The sequence below is a fragment of the Anas acuta genome, chromosome 2, assembly GCF_963932015.1.
Source record: "Anas acuta chromosome 2, bAnaAcu1.1, whole genome shotgun sequence".
NCBI lineage: Eukaryota > Metazoa > Chordata > Aves > Anseriformes > Anatidae > Anas > Anas acuta.
Genome location: NC_088980.1, coordinates 103,867,710 through 103,884,783, shown reverse-complemented (window position 1 = coordinate 103,884,783; position 17,074 = coordinate 103,867,710). Strand labels below are relative to the sequence as shown.

General features: G+C 43.6%; 1 protein-coding gene across 1 annotated transcript in view; it reads right to left on the bottom strand.

Annotated features, from left to right (window-relative positions):
* Positions 1-8,184: 8,184 nt before the first annotated feature.
* The window catches only part of ANKRD29 (ankyrin repeat domain 29), a 29,715-nt gene continuing 20,825 nt past the window's right edge, over positions 8,185-17,074 (bottom strand). Inside the window, exons 7-10 of the mRNA XM_068671431.1 lie at positions 14,488-14,586; positions 13,940-14,035; positions 12,801-12,899; positions 8,185-11,178 (exon numbers count right to left, since the gene is read on the bottom strand). Of these exons, the coding sequence (XP_068527532.1) occupies positions 11,095-11,178; positions 12,801-12,899; positions 13,940-14,035; positions 14,488-14,586 (378 nt within the window). The 3' untranslated portion in view covers positions 8,185-11,094. The remainder of the gene's footprint in view (positions 11,179-12,800; positions 12,900-13,939; positions 14,036-14,487; positions 14,587-17,074) is intronic.

The following is a 17,074-nucleotide window of genomic DNA, read 5'->3' as shown; positions in this document are numbered from 1 at the left end:
CCGCGCAGGTCCGGAAGGGGCCGCCCCTGGAGGCTGCCCGCTGCCCCGGCGGAGGAGCGGAGGGGGCCGGGGGGCCGTGCCCGGGAGCCGCCGCCAACCGCCCGCCTCGCTCCGGCCGCGGGGCGGGGCCGCGCCTCACGCCACAGCCCGGCCCCGCAGCCGGCAGGCAGGGAGGGAGGTGGGGGGGTCACACACACGCACCCTGCTGGTGGCCCCTGGTGGGGTGATAAGGCGGGTCTGGGTGTTGGGTCAGACCCGCATGGCTCTCCTCAGGGCTGGTGGTGCGAGAGGGAATGGGGTGTCTGGTCCCCATGGGCGCCTCACCCCAGTGGGCACCTCACCCCAATGTGCATCTCATCCCCATGGGTGCCTCACCTCAACGTGCACCTCACCCCCATGTGCAACTCACCCCAATGTGCACCTCACCCTAATGGATCCCTCACTCTGGTGGGCACCTCACCCCCATGTGCACCTCAACCCCAAGTGCACCACACCCCAATGTGCATCACACACCAAGTACACCACACCCCCATGGACACCTCACCCCCATGTGCACCTCACCCTAATGGATCCCTCACTCTCACCCCGATGTGTCCCTCACCCTAACGTGTCCCTCACCCCAATGGGTGTCTTGCCCTGATGGGTGCCCACACAGCCACATCCTGGGGTGAGGAGCGCACCCAGGGCCCTAGGGTTGCGAATACGCTTGGTGTTGAGGGAACTCTGTGCTGACATCCGAGCTACTCATCGTTTCTTGTTTTAGTCGGGTCTTGTGATCTGCCGGGGTCTCGTGATCTGCCGCCTGGGGTGAGCTGCGCCAGCGGCGGCCTGTTTGTTTCCGGGCGAGTGAAGGTTTAGTGGCGACTGCACTGCTTTGGTTTCTTCGGAGCCAAGTTGTGCCTCTTCAGAAGGAAATATTCCACATCGGTTGTATGCTAGCTGGTTTTTATAACATAGAAGTATTAATCACATAGTTTAGAAATGCCTAAGTAGGCTCAAAAATCCTGGCTTAGGCAACAGCTTCATAATTTTGCCTTAAAGTTAGCAATCTGCGATTTCAAAGCATTGGTCTCATGACCCCACGTGCGTTTGGCCGCATGGCACAGCTGCAAGAAAAATAATCCCCGAGCAGGATGGCTCAGGTTGCACGGCAGAAAATCAGCTCTCAGTGTTGATTTCAGTGGCTTTTACTGCCAGTGAATTTGCCTTGCCGAGTTTCGTTTGGTCTTGACGTGCTGACATCAGGTGGCCTGAGAGGTGTTGCAATCGTTTGGGAGCGAGGAGATTGCACTCCTGATCTGTTTGGGATCCGTCTCGAGGAAAACACAGGAAGCAAAGCAGGGCGTGACATTCGCCTGCAGCTTCTCCCTGATTTATTTCCCCACTACTTTGTCGCCTTTGTGGCTGTTTACGCTGCTGGAATTTAGCTGATATTGCCATCTGCTGACGAAAATGTAGGTTGGGCTTGGTTTCGTACGTTCATGGGCTAATTTATGTTGGCAGGGACCTCTGGAGGGCCATGTAGTTCGGCTTTTTGCTGAGAGCTGAATCCATTTAGGTCAGGTTGCTCAGGGAATTGTCCGGTTGTATTTTGAATAGCTTCAGAGATGGAGATGTCACAGCCTTGCTGAGCAAGCTGGTCTACTGCGTGACCACACCGAAGAGCAAAATGTTTTTTCCTGTACCTAAAGAGATTTTGCCATTTTCCAGCTCGAGTCTGGTGCCTCTGTGCCTGTCCAAGGAGAGAGTGGCTCCAGCCTCTCTGCATCTTCCCACAAGGTAGTGGTGGAGAGCAGCAGGACATGCCCTGAGCCGGCCTTCTGCTTAAGGCTGAACAAACACAGCACCCCCAGCAGTCGTGCTGGCATCAAACTGGACTTGCCCCAGTATGTCAGCGTCTTGTTTCTTCTGGGGAGCCCCAGACTGGACCCAGGACTCCGGATGTGGTCCGACAAGTCCCACAGAGGAAGGAATAACCACAGTGGCTACACCCTTGCTAATACAGCCTAGGAAGTGGTTGGCTTTCTTCTCTGCTGACTCATGTTCAGCGTGCTGTCCAGCCCAGCCACCATATTCTTCTCTGCGAAATTGCTTTCCACCCTGCTGCTGCCCAGCTTGTACTTTTCCATGGGCTTATTCCATCCCAAGTGCGTGACTTGGCATTTGGCAAGCGCTAACCAAAGCTGAAGTACCTAAAGTTAATTAACATGTCTTAATTTTGTTGTCATAAGTCAAAGTTTTATTCGGCACTATGCAGTATGATCTGAAAAGCAGGGGACCGAGTTGCCACATGTTCTAGAGACTCCACCTAAGCAGAGGTTGCAGTGGGCATAGCTCACATAGCTACAAGTTAAAAAAATAAAAATAATAATAATAAAAAAAAAATCGTTTCGGTGCTGGTGAAAAAGTTAAGAGAGACAGAAGCAATTTATAATGTTGCAAGGCAAACACAAAGGAATCTATTGCAGTGGCAATTTCCACAACAAACTAAGTCCATTACATCACACTTGTTTGCCACCTACAGTACAGACAGAGGGGGTAATATTTTAATATTTATCTAAATCCCTGGTTGATAGATGTATTTAGAAGGCTGTCTAAATTCACACTGTTATTCCAGTGCAATGCCTTCACATACCACCAGTTTTTCTACACTCACGGGTGTGAGATATGTTCATCTGATTCGTGTCAGTATGGAACAGTTCTAGGGCTGCATGGTATGATGAATGTGACCTGTCTTACATACCCTTGTATAACCACAAGTCTAAGAAAAACAGAGTGGTTAATGTATATAATTCTTGTATCTTGCAAAGGAATGTTTTAGCAACTCGTGTCAATAGAGAGCTTGAAGGGAAATGTATTTGTAGGCTTTTCCTTGAAGTCTCTGATATCTGGGGGGTTTCAGAATAACTGCTAACTATTATGACTATTGCATGGGACACTATGCAAGTCTCTGATATCCGGCCAGGAGATTAAGGAGACAGGGAGAGCTGAAGAACAACTAAAAGACAAAGCTTGCAGGGGATGTTGCACAAGTCTCTGACATACAGCCAAATTGGACAAAGGAGAAGGACAAGAGGGAGGAAGACTATGAGCCTTCAGCACCAGAGACCCCCAGAGACCCCCAGAGGGACCACCGGAGACTGATACGCATGCTCCAGTAGGAGGGTTTGGATTCTGGAAACTAATTATAATAACCCTGTTTTTTTTAGAAGTAGTAATGAATATGTATCAGCCTAGGAGCATAAAAATCATCTGCTTGATGTAACTGGTGTGCGTCCTGGTGGAGCAGAGATGCCCAGCGCACCCAGCGCTGTTTGCTTACCTCTGTTCCTTTAATAAACTGTAAACTTTGGTTATAGTCCTATTTTGAAGACTGAGCCATTTATTACACGGGTGAAAGTGAGGTGGAATAGAGGCGAAGGCTGATTACCAAACACTGGTCTGACTAAGCCCATCAGAGTTCTGAAATCCTTCATAATGGCAGATGTGGAAACTTGAACATTTATCTGTTTTTACCTTGCTTCCATATGCTGCCAGCCAGTGGCCCACGTCTGGGTATTCCTTCAGTCCTATTGCAGCTTTCAGTCTTGGTTGCAGCTCTCTTCCACGTGCAGAGGCTGAGGGTGCAGCTCCCTGGCTTTTAGGTGGAGTTGCACGAGTATTAAAAAGTCAGTGATAAAGCTGGCACGTTTGACTGTTTCATCTGAAAGTTATCCCTTTCTGTCTGGGCATGGAAAAAGTAGCCCTGAATAATGAACTCAGGTCAACGCTGCCAAAATCTCACTGCATTTTCTGTGCTACTAAAGAGACTGTCCCTGCTGCCAGCTGCAATTGCTTACAAATGTCCAGCAAGCTGTGTTTTATAAGGCTTCCTTTTAAGCCCAAGATTAGGGATAGCTTTTAGGGATTTTCTGCTTGGAAGGAAGGGAATAGTTATTCTGTTTTTTGGTGGTGTGCACAAACCTAATTTTTCCTGTCTGGAAGAAGATGCTAATATTAATTCACAGTGTAAGATGTCATTTGGTGTCCCCATCACACCCAACTGGTCCTTCTGTTGTCCATTAGGATGAAATAAACACTCTCCCTCACTGAATACCCTTTTGGTGTGAGGCTATCTGCCTGGCAGCGAGTGTGAAATAACTACCTGCTTTGTTCTGTCCTGCTTTGACAGCAAGCCCTGAGCTCTGCTTTCAGAGGTGCTTCCATGGCTTTACCCAGTGCAGCAAAACACGTTGCCGATTCCACTAGAAGCTCACTTGTCTAGTGGTAGTGATCAGGCAGTTTCCAAATTGCAGTCTGCCTGCAGAATTACTTGCACGTACAAATGGAAAAACCACGTGATCGCTTTGCAGCAAAGTCAATTAAAATGTCTGTCGCTGTTCTTTTTTTTTTTTTTTTTCCCCGTATAATTTATTACAAGCATTTCTTATTTCTATTGCGATAGCGCCCTGAGGCCATTGGAAGAAGTGGGAGCTACATTAAGCAACACGTTTCATAAGCACAGAGGAAGGCAGGGTGTTCTGCGTGGAAATCTTGCCTCCTGTGCAAAGACAAGCTGCAGCAGGTGGGTGGGTTTGCAAGTTTCGCCCAGTTTCTCACACCTCCACTTTTTCTGTAGAGCCAGTCAAAACCACTGTAGCATGCCCCATGAATATTTTTTTCAGCCAAGCCAGAATAATTCCTGTACTAAACTAAGCTGGTGTTTCCTATTTGGCATTGTAAGCAAATTGTATTGCTTTCGTTTGTCATCCTTCCTTGCTTGTGAAGGCCTGTTTGACTTTTAATAGCCCTGGCCTCAGAGCAGCTATTACTTTGGTCAGATGCTCTTGGCTTCAGACTTTCCACGTGGGATCAAATCATGCTGCGGGGGCTGACAGCAGTCGGCCTGAAGTTGCCAGTAGTGTTAAAAATAGGCGTAGTGTGTCAGGTGATGCTGAATCAAGTCTTTTTATCTTTTCATCTTTGTATCTGCCCTAGAGTATTTGTAGGGCTGTTCTACAGTGTCCTATCCTCACTCTTTAGCATCATGTGTTTTCTGCATTTATCGTTGAAGGTGCCCAAAAAGAGTTCATTTTTACTATATTCTAGGTGGAATTATTTATTACCTAGTAGCAAAAGCTCAAGAATTAAATTCAGAAGATGAAAAGCTTGACCCAGTTTTGCCACAGACTTGCTGAATGATGTGGGTGGGTCCCAACCTCTCCAGTACAATTTCCTCCTCTGTAAAGTGGTGCCTATTGTATGGCAACATGGGATCCCAAATACCCCAAAACAGGTTTCAAACAGTGAGCTGCAGGAAGAAAGCATTGTAGAAATACAACTTCTTATTAAAGCAGAGTTTGGAGATATACCGCACTTGTTGCTATCAGCAAATGTGCAGTGTGTACTCATGCCAGATGCACTGACGTACTAAAAAATTCAAAAGTTGACCTCATGTGAAACATTTGCCACAGCAAAAAGTCGTGTCCCTCACTCTTTCCTGACTTAGCTGTGTTCCCCGCCGGCACATTGCAGATTGCTGTGCTGTTCCCTGCTCCCTGGCAAAGTGCAGCACTATGCAGAGCTCGTGCCAGCTCTGGGTGAACTGCCTCGACATTAAAAGCAGGGCATTAAAGCATTAGTCTGGTTAAAATGCCTCGTCAACATAGTGAGAGCGAAATGGTTTATTTACAGGTGGCTTAGGTATGTGCCCAAGGTGTCGTTTTGCTGCGCAGCCACAGGGCACAGTTGCTAAGCATATGGTCTTGTTATTGATCTCATGAGAGGCAGCATCTCTTTAAATCACTGAGGAGATAAAGCAAAAAAAATATTGACTCATATATCTAAGGTCAAAGAGACTTTTATGATCACATAATATTACTTGCTGCATGTCATATAATTTCATCCAATAATTTCTAAATCAAATGCAAAGTGCTTCAGATGAAACATCTGTTAGATTGAAAAGTAATTTAAAAACAAAACAAAACACTCAAATGATGAAGGAATCATCTCAAGCAATTTGCTTCACTAGATAACTAGCCTCACTGTTGAAAACCCACAGCTTGAATTTGCATTTGCCTAGTTTCAGCCTCTTGACATTGCACTTTGTTTTGCTTTCAAGCAAAATCAAGAAGCTCTGCATTACCAAAAATCATCCTTTGTAGTGATTTAGGCCATGAACAAGTCACAACATTCTTCTCTGTACAGATGAAGATTCTTTATTGACTTGTGACTGTAGGAATATTTGACGTCGATTGAAAATGTAGCTCATCACAACAGCAAATTGTAGTAATAAGGCAAAAAGATCGGGATGTCAAACACAAGGTCAAAAATGGACTTTTCACTGTAGACTCTTTTCCCTTTTTATTACAATTACAATCCTCTGCTTACTCTAATAAGCATATCAGCAGGATGTAGACTTTATTTTTTATTTTTTTAAACTGAAGCAGGTCACATCAGCATAAGGGCCAGTTTTATGTTTAAGAATAGTAACTGAACCACCAAGGCATGTTTGACTAACTGAATAAAAGCATAGTCATACTCCTTTGTTCCCTAAATTGCATTTTGGGAATCTTTCCTTCAGATCTGACTTAATGGATATTAATGTCACGGGGAGCCTGCCAGTGAGGTCTGGATCTGAAACAAACCTCATTATGTCATGCTAAATTAAATTTTCCTGTTTTTCAAGCCAGGGCATTGGCTCTGTTTGTTTTGTGAATGCTGTCTCATCTGTAAAGGCCTGAAAAACAATGGTCTAATGAATCAAGTGGCATAGAATAAAGTGGTCTTAACAAGAATAGAAAATTAATTCTGGAATTCTGCAAATAGAAAGAATAGGATACAGAAGAAGGCAAATACATATTGAAGGGTACAGAGAGTTAAGATAATCTGAGTAGTAGAATCATTTTTATTGAAACGATGGTATGGAAAAATGTGTTTCAGCAAAGCAATGTTCCCATTGTAGAATATTAATCTTACACTGAAATACATAAATTTGTATAGGTTTTATGAAATGCATAACAGGGAGGGTCAAAAGAAACCAGAATTGAGGGAAGTATGAACATGACATTTGCAAGGACCTCCTGCAGAGCTACTGTGAGAAGCCACAATTCTGTTTAGTCCTGTATGTGCAGTGCATCACTCCCTCGCTGGAAAAAAAGAGCCGTGTGTATGATCTTTGGTTGCATTCCTAGCATACGTTAATGTTTTGTCACCACCCACTGACTCAAGGAGTGTGGCACAATGACAAGGGTTCCAAACAAAGGCAGTATTTTATGTCTATTGTGTTTGTATTAAGGGGAGGACAAATGGGCCAGTTTTTGTGCTACCCTGTTTTCAGTACAACGATTTTCAAATTTCCAAAACAAGAAGAAATTTGGTTTACTTACAGGTTTCCCAGTAGTTGCTATGATTGGCGGAATAAAATGGAAATTATTCTTCTGATTAGGCTCCAACTTTGAGACAAACAATCGTTGTTAAAGTGCATTAAATGTCACCTGCAGCTGTTTGATCAGGTGCTCTAATCTAGAAGAGCCTCTTGGCTCTTCTAGTTTAAACAAGGGGAGGAGGATCACCAGCGAGACAATTTCGCTGCAAGGCAAGAACGGCATGTGCAAGAAGAGGCATTAGGTCAGGGGTACAACATTGCCTTTTGTGTCATTTCCAAATAATGAAATTATTTGTGAAATAAATGTGAAATAAAGGCATGGTGCTCTACACTTTTCCTCGACTCCTGTGCGGCTTGTTCTTGCACCTCCTTTGTACTCACTTGGAGCTGCTGGGAAGTCACTGGCCCACAGCACCTGCATAAATCCCAGGTGGAGAGAGCAGCAGGCTGGCCCCCTGGATGTTGAAACGAAAACATTTGGGCCCGTTATCCTGTCCCATTCTAGTTCACCCTGTCATCTAGGAAGCAGATTTGGTGTCCCTCAGTTTCTAGTCTAAATTTGCTCTTGCCCATTAACATGAAGAGATGAGCTGTTGCTGCATTTCACTGGTGTGTAAATGAAATCATCTATTTCCCTGCCTAATAGGTTTCGAAGCTTCCACAGAGCACTCTGAAAGCCTTGCACAAAAGGCACTACAACAAGAGCGACTGTTGGTATCAGTAAATCACTTCAGCCAAGAAGGGAAAGCAGCTTTCCAGTTTAGAACAACAAACAAACCACAGCAGTGTTTACTGAGCACTTTAAAGATAACATTGGCTACATAAATACTAGTATTTATTAAGGTTTCTTTGTGGAAAGGTTAATTGCATGGTGAGGAACAGTATTGCAATGTCCAAGCCCACCTACAGGTAGAATAAGCACCTTTTGGTTACTGGGAACTCAAAGCCACAAACAGCCCTCTCCTCAGAGGCTCTGAGACGAAACAAATGCTCCCAACGGGAAGGTCTCCATGCTTAAAATCCCAAGCTGGATGAGCAGTGTCTTTGCTGAAGCTCGATTCAACTTCAGCCTGAATGTGGCAGAGAAAGGCTTTGCTGCCAGTTCTCCACCACTGCAGGTCCAAGGCCTGCATGTCCTACACCCAGCATTAATGGGAGCTGTAGGCCTCTCCCTTCAACCCGTGGCAGCTCCACATTTCAAATATTGTTTATAAACAAAAAGCCTGTTATAGCCCAACATTACTCAGAAAAGAGGACCTGGTGACTGTATCTACTCCGACGGAGGTCAGCAGATACCCCGTACGGGATGTGGCGTCCCAGATGTTCCTCACTGGTTGCACTGGAACCTAGGCCGTGGTAGCCAGTCATGGAGGAAGGTGGAAACAGGACTTGCAAAGTCCGGCTTTAAGTGGTGGGGAGCATTTTCCCATGGACAGGCATTGTTCAAGAAACTTTTTTACTGAGTAGCTGCCCCTGTTGGGGTGAGACTACTCAATAAAAGCAAATATACCTGGCAGAAAGGAGAGACTGCCTGCAGATGTTAGACAGCTTCAGGTTGCTCTCCCAGCTTGTTCACTTCAGCCATCACAGGGTTACTGTTGGTTTTCCCTATCCTCTCCCCTACACTCTGACATCAAGAGAAATAGGAGATGCTCACCAACAGTGGATGCTTCCACATTTTAGGAATATCGATCATTACAGCCTGTCTGATAGTATTTATTGCTCACCCAGAATGGCTGGCTACTGGAGGCCTTCCATGATTATCCTCCTCCTTTACAAGGATGAAAGGGCCTTTTATCTTAATGGTGTGGTTGTTCCCAGCTGTTGATCTGAAGAAACTTTCAGGAGAAAGACCAGTATCATGGCAGGGCTGCCTAAAGTCCTTCTGGCTTTCTCCAAAGCAAAATGTTCATCTTTGACCCACTGGGGGCTCCAGATGGACCTACCCTCTTCAGCGTTGCTTGTTAAAGAACTTAGAGTCCAGTCCCATAAAATGCTGTGCAAATTAACTTCCCAATAAGGCTCTTGAGATTTCTGCATGCTCAATATTTTTGAGTCTTTCACAGGACTGAACCCTGGATACAATCATCCTCTGCACATCTTGCATAATTCTTTGGTTCTGTACCAGTTTGTCTGCAAGTTTCAGTTAGGCACAACATTATTTTAATTGAAAAGTACAACAGCATAAATTACCTAAACAAAGAGATTTTTCTGGTGTTGTCTTATATTGTTGGAAAACTTTAAAGGTTTTCTTTCCAGTGCTGAATAGAAATCGAATAGTAATTTTAGCTTGCAAGCAAAGGTATGCCCACTTCTGTACTCTTCACCAGAAACCTGACTTCTTATCTAACTTACTCACAAGAAGAATAATTTTATGATTTGGCAATATATATGGCTAATTTGCTCTCAGTAAACTACATTCATTTGTGCAAACTCACTAATTTATTTTTTTTTTTAACTCATTGAAGCAAAGTGCAACAATTCAGCTGAATCCCAGGCAGATATTTTCTAAGCAGAGACTATTTTGTGTCTCCTTTCAATGTTCTCTGTCCTCAACATCTTAAGCAATTTTTCAGCAATTTGCCAAGGTCTGAAGACAGATGAAGTCCCTGGATTTATGTACTGACTAACCTTATACCTCGACTCAATGTAAAACGATCTGTAATGTATTTGTAGCTAACAAGACTTATTATACTGCAGAAATGACTGGGTCTTGATGTAGCATCTTACAGTAACATGGTTATAACATAGCTCTTTACAAAACCTTAACAATTTTCACTGTCTTCTCCACGCAGACACTAGTAGCATGTATTATTTTGAGCATCTCAACCACAACAAAGGCCAAAATTGCTGCTGAGAGTTCATTTTCCAGGCCCGCATTAATTAGTGGGCCTGTTTGAGCATGGCTACATGTAACCCTCTCACCAGCTGTTGAAACACCTGTAGGACTGTGCACTTCTCCCTTAACTACTGCCAACAGACTTTGGGAACAAGTGCATTGCATAGTAGTTGTGGATATCAAAACATAGTGTAACATAGGGGGGCATGCAGAACATAGATTACTTGTGTAGCATCTGTACTGTAGAAACAAAATTCTTATCAAAGCCCTGGACTGGCAGGAGGACTTTTCCTGTTGGTATGTTATAGGCGGGATGTCACCTGTAGCCCTGTGTGGCACTTGGAGGTACAGAGGAATCGGCAGAGCCAGCACTGCCACCAAAGGGAGGGCAGCAGCACCATGGGGACCGGCTGACTCCAAACAGCTGCAAGACCTGGGCGTCCTTTTGGCACAAGGGTTGAGTGCTCCCAACCCACAAGTGCACCCCAAGGCACTCATTGCAGGCGTGTGGCCATGCCAGTAGAGGGACGCATCTCCGAAACAGCGGGAGCACTCGGGTGCGCGGGGATGCGTACACTGCAGGCGTGGAGGAGCTAAGGTCAGTGCTGGCACCGGGGGGACCCCGGAGTGTAGGTAGGGCTGCAGGGCAAACACTGCTCTCAGGCCAAACCCTACTCCTGTTGCGGTCCTTCTGAGTTCAGCGATGACAGATGGAGGCCCAAGGGCATGGCGACTCCATGGCAAGGGCCTCACGTGTTCACAAGCATATACTGGAGAGGCTGATCAGGCAAACTGTTCCAAAAAAACCTTCTTGGGCAACCTAGGTTTACTGTCACGATAGTGCCATCAGGGCACAACTCTGTCAAACCACATTTGCTATAGGGCAGCATTAGCTCTTCCTTTGCTTTTCCTTTGTGCGAAGGAGACGGAGGATGCGTTCATTTTTCGTTAGTTCTGCTGGCAGCTCGTTGGCCTGGAACAAAAAGTCTTAAGGTTAGCAAAAATGAGTGATTATTTCCCAAATATGGTTTTAAATCCTCACCCTCTAAAGAAGATGGTGCCGGGTAACCATGATGTGCTTATCTCAGCTTTGTCTCCACCACTGTTGGAGATGTCTTAAAGTCATCTTTCCACGCCCTGTACCTAACAGGACTTAGTATATGTTTATACTGCAGAAATAACTGGGTTTTGATGTAGCATCTTACAGTAACATGGTTATAACATAGCTCTTTACAAAACCTCACTTAAGTCTTCAAAATAATCCTAGCACGGGATTTGTGTGGTCATCTTGTTTTGTGCTGCCTGTCCAGGGTAAATGGTATCCCCTGGGTTCCCAATGCTGCTGCCACAAAATTGAAAGAGAACATGGCTGATGATCCTTTGGGGAGATGAGGCAGGTCTTTAAGTCCATAAAAATCCAAGGAAAAAAACTTTACTTGCTATGAAATAGTCAATGCTATTGTGTAGGATAGGTAGCAGAATAGCAGGGTTTGGTCTTCTGTATTTATTGAATACAATTTTAATAATAGAAATTATTGATAATGAAGTTACTTCTGAAAATCAATAATTCTGTTCTGCAAATGTACTGTTGTGCCAAATTGCATGCTTTTTCAAAAAAAAAAAATCTTTAGGAGAAGTTATAAACACAGACGTATGCTGTACACCCTCCTTCTGCAAATCACTACCAACAGCAGAAAAGTCTTGCACATTGTTTGGATGATTGCATCAAAACAAAACGTGTATCAGCAAAAACTACTGTATGAGTGGCATTAACCCTGCTGCCATCAAGTGGATTGATGTCGGAATTACATGCACTGATTTTATATTAAATAACCAAAGCGTTCAGAAGGCATATGCTGGATTACTCGTGTTGTAAACTTTCATTCACGTAATCATAAACCAGAAGTAAATACCAGTACAACCATTCACAGCTTAACAAACCCAGCTAGATATCAAATGCTAGAAGCAAACAGACTCTATACACAACTCAGAGGAAGACATTTTCATAGAAATGATCAAGCATTTAATGTTAAAACACTTTATAGGTTTTTTTTTTCCAGAAACATTGCTGTCATAAAAGGAATAAAAGTTACTTTAATAAACTAACAAATTTATAAGAAGATATTGGAAAAGTGCATGTAATTCTATGGTATTATTTCTACTAGCAATGTGCTAAATCCTAAGAAAATTCTAACGAAGGCACCCAGCTGTAGATTTCTCCTACTGTGGACACATCCTTCTTACACATCTGTGAAACGAGACATGAATATAACTTAGGATTTATCAAACCAAGTACTATTTCCCTAAAATAAAATCTAGCTGGCCCTTGATTAGTTACAGCTAGCAATTTAACCTGTGGTGCTGGGTGAATGAGTGCATGGTCTGGTTATTCTTAGGCTGACGTTAATTCATGGGTAGCAGCACCTTTATAGATGCTTGTGTATAAAAACTGATGGACTGAACGATGGTGCTGCAGATGATCAAGGTGTAGTCATGATCTCACACAGAGACGTGGACAACCACCACCTACGTTGCATGCACAGGTGCTCCAAGGCTCAGAGCTGGTCCTAGCCCCAGTGGCACACCAGGACGTACCTTATTCCTCAGGCACGGGTCTGCTCCTGCTTCCAGCAGCAGCGCCACCGTCCTCACATTGCCGCTCAGAACGGCCGCGTGGAGGGCAGAAGTCCCATTCTGGAAAACACCAGTGGAGATGTTTGAAATCAAAAAGGCAGCGAAACAAAGATGCTTGCAGAGAACAAACCCACAAATGAGACATAACATGGAAGAGGTTAGGTCGCGAAAGCCTGACTGATTTGGAGAGGGTGCTGGCAGGCTAGTGGACTACAAAGGAGGTGATGTTAAATGATTTAATAAAAGTGAGAGTCAGGTTCACTTCACCACACTAATATCTTCTTTTTAAATCGCCCTTGTCAATAGATTAGAGGTGAAAAGAACACAGCACTTGCTGCTGCCTGGTGAAATCAGCCATTCACAACTGGAACAGGAGTACGAGCAGTAATGGAAACCAGCTGTGTATTTTATCTCCTTTCTCTCATGATTAATGTTCTCCCTGGTAGGCAGCTGAATGGTGATTTTTATCGTAGCTGACCTTTCGTTCGTGGCTGCAAGCTGACAGTTCACATAAGTGTGGAAGCTATTTCTTACTCTTAACTAACAATCAAGTTAATACCACCTGCATTTTCAAGGTTATCAAAATTGCCAATTAGTTGCATTCACAGAAGTCATCAAAGTGTATGATTTATGGGTGTGTGAAATTTGATCAGATATTCAAATGCAGCTTCCAGATACCTGCTATTATTTTTGAGTCATTGGTTGAATTCAGAGGAAAATAAAAACAAACAAAGAGCTACTCACAACTGATCTCTCAGGGTTCTAGCTTGCTGACTAAAGGCAATAAAAGGGCAGGGTATAACGCTGACAACTGCACCACCACGAGCAATCTGTTTACTGTGGCAATAAAATCAGCTGACAAAAAGCAAGAGAATTCCTCCCACAGCATGATGTCCTTCCTTATTCCAAAGATCAATTTCACAATATCTTCTGAAAAGATGTGTTTGTGTGTAGCACTAAAGGCTTAATAATTTCATTTTTCTCTTGACTTTTTGGGCTCAATCTCTATCATCTTCCACTTGTAATGAATGTCAGGTCTTTTGTTAGACCCTTTGCCTTCTTGAGTTTTTGTTGACAAATCTATGTGTTACGCTACTAACCTTCAGCAGACCAAGGGTGGGAGAGAATTTAAGTAGCTCTTCTATCACATTGTTGTACCCTTTAATGGCAGCCTTCAGCAAAGCAGTTGTACCATCCTTTAAAAGAGAGAAGATCAGCTCAGTCACGACAAATGCTTTATCCACATTCCCCTAGGCTGGAGGGAAACACCAGCTGTCCCCCCTGCAAGGTCTCCTCTGCTCATCATCTTTGAGGCAGGCTCCTCCACTGATCAGGCTGCTAATTTTAGGGCATCTGAAGGATTTTTCCTCTGAAAACTTCAGGGTGAAATAAACCTGTAACACCATATATCATGTCTATCTCTCTTTTATATGAACATCTTCATTCTCTCTATCCATTCTCTTATTCCAGGAGGTCCTTCCAGGGAGCCACCCCAGACACACGGGCAGAAACAGAGCCCAAGCTTTACAACCTGGCAAACAGAACAAACTCTGGGGACACTGGCCCACCCCTCAGGCAGCCTTGCGGCCTCAAAACACGCCAGGAGGCACAAAACTGCAGACAGAGCACAGGCAGAGGTGGCACTCACATCCCGCGCGGCGTCGCGCTCAGCTCCCCGCAGCAGCATGACTCGCACCACTTCGCTGTGGCCCATCTGCGACGCGATCCACAGGGGCGCCGTCCCGTCCTTAAAATGAAAGAAGGGTGCTGAGAAGTTTGGCTTTTATATCATGTACTCCCAATTTGACTGCCAAAATCTGCCTACAGGAATGGATGAGCTTCAATTCCTCAATAAAATCCTGCGTCATGGACGGACAAATGCAGAGTGCCTTCCAGAAGCACGTGGGAGCTCACTGTATGAAATCAGAGCATTTCTGGTTGTTGAGTAGAAGAACCCTTAGATGCTTTCTCTTGCATGGTTGACCTGAAATTGGCATTGCTGTTTGAACACTATAAGCCCTCTGTGGCTTACCAGCTGTGCCTGAAACAAATAGGGAAGTTTAAAATGTAAAGGCCAAAGGTATGCTGTGTAGTTCGAAATCTAGGTGGCTGGATGTGGCAGAAGGATCTCTGCATGGATGAATTCTGCAGCTGGGTGTCTGTACCTATTAAATGAGAGCTGTTTATAGAAGCTAATGAACAATTGGATGTGATTAGCAACTTTCAATATTAAATTACATTGTCCACTCCTAGGGAATCTGATAAAGATGTCCTGACTTACAGAGATGGTGAGTATCCCACAGATTTTATCTTCAAGAGCTCCACTAGAAAAAAAAAAGAGGTCGATTTTCAAGGAATACAATGTAAACCAATCAAGTCTTAGGCTCTGAGGCAATCACGATTTCAGCAGAAAACTCTGGGAAATAAAAAGCATCTTCAAAATAAGCCAAACATTCTGATGAATTTCTATCCCAAATGCAAAGGTGAGTTGAAACACTGGAAGTATTAGTTCTGCAATTAGGATTTAGTTTTTTTATTTTTCCTTCATTTCCTCCTAAAAGGCCAAATTTGCTTCTCAAGATTACAAGAGGACTCCAGCAGTTAGTTATGTGGCGCCAAATTAATTTGCATGGTCCTTTAATAAAAGGCTTTGCCTGCATGGACTTTAACTTATAAGTGAGACCACAAGTAGCAGGGTGCCTGCTTCTGCCAGCTCCTCCTGCCAGCCTCAGCAGCCTGAAGACTTGGCAGGAAAAGAATGAGACAAAACTCCTGAAAGTGCCTTAATGAGAAGTTTCAGAAGGAAACAGCTTTTTACTTTAAATAAAATATTTCCACCTTGATCAAAGAAGTAATCTCTCTCTTCCAAGTGAAGATTCATATGACTTGCTAAAGCTATTCAAAAACATTGTTGAACCATTCTCTGCTTTCTACGGGCTAGTGATTTAATCCACTGGAAGAAAAAATAAAGTTATGTCTCCCTTTGATATAGTATTCTGGTTTTCACCTTTTCTGGTTCTGAGGAAAAGCAAATGCACACCCTGAGATCTTTAGTTTTTAAAATGGCAAAAAACAGGATCTTTGCTGACTCTGGTATCAGTTCTCTATAAATGATCTCATGGATGCTAGTGGCTGACCTCATTCTAGTACATACCCTGTTAATACCACGGGTTTTCTTTATGATTCAAAAATAACAAAGGCTCTCTTGTACGGAGGGCATGTGATGTTAGCGTGATAGCAAAAACTGTCTGTCTCCAATATACAGTGCTTTCCTTATCAGTAAACGGACACTTGATATTTTTCCAATCTTCCCCCACCAGAGGGCTCTAGAAAATAGCAAGAGGGACAATGAAAAAGCCTATAAAACTTGGAAAAGAGCATCCCACCTACAAGATTCACGATTTAATGGGCATGAGGAACTAATGCTATGCAAATCCACATTTCTGTTTACGTAAAAAATGCAAGTACAAGAACAGCATGGGGAACATAGCAGCTTTCTTTCACTCACAGTGCTGTTTATGACTCTTGTTTTCAGTCATGAAGTGAAAGAAGCAGAAGGCAATACGTGTGTTGGGTAACATCAGTGTTACCATTAACTGTCCTTAACAGTATTGCTGCTAGATATCATTGTTAGCATCTCGGTTATGGAGTAGAGACAAAAATACATTGTGAGAAAGAGTGAGCACATTGGAGTATTTAGCTTAAAAAAAAAAAAAAAAAGAAAGATGAAGAAGTTGATGGAGGGCTCACAGTGATTAATACCAGCTTCTATCTTATATGCAAACAGCATCTAACAGGCGGGTTTATGTAAAAGCATATAATATTTACATGGAGTAGCTGAGATTTCTGTTCATTTTCATATTGGTGTATGGTGCAAAAGAGATATTATGTTGTACTGAGATGCCATGCAAAAATTCCTGTATAAACAGATATTAAGACTCAGAGATGAGTCAGGAAGAAAATGAAAGCAGGGAAAGAAGCAGTTCAAAAAGTACTTTCCATTTCTCATTCCTCCAACCACCCAGCAGACTGGAGACCGTTACTCTTGGAGAACAAACAATGTTAAATGCTCCATATGTTTAAAGCTGTGTTTATTATTTCCTAATGTGCCTGTAAATTCGTAATAGATACAAACTATATCTCATTATGTCCACCAGTCCCAAACATACCCTGGCAGAAATTTCTAATGCTCCTTCTCTTACTCATTAACTTGAGAGTTTGCTTTGCAGCTTTGA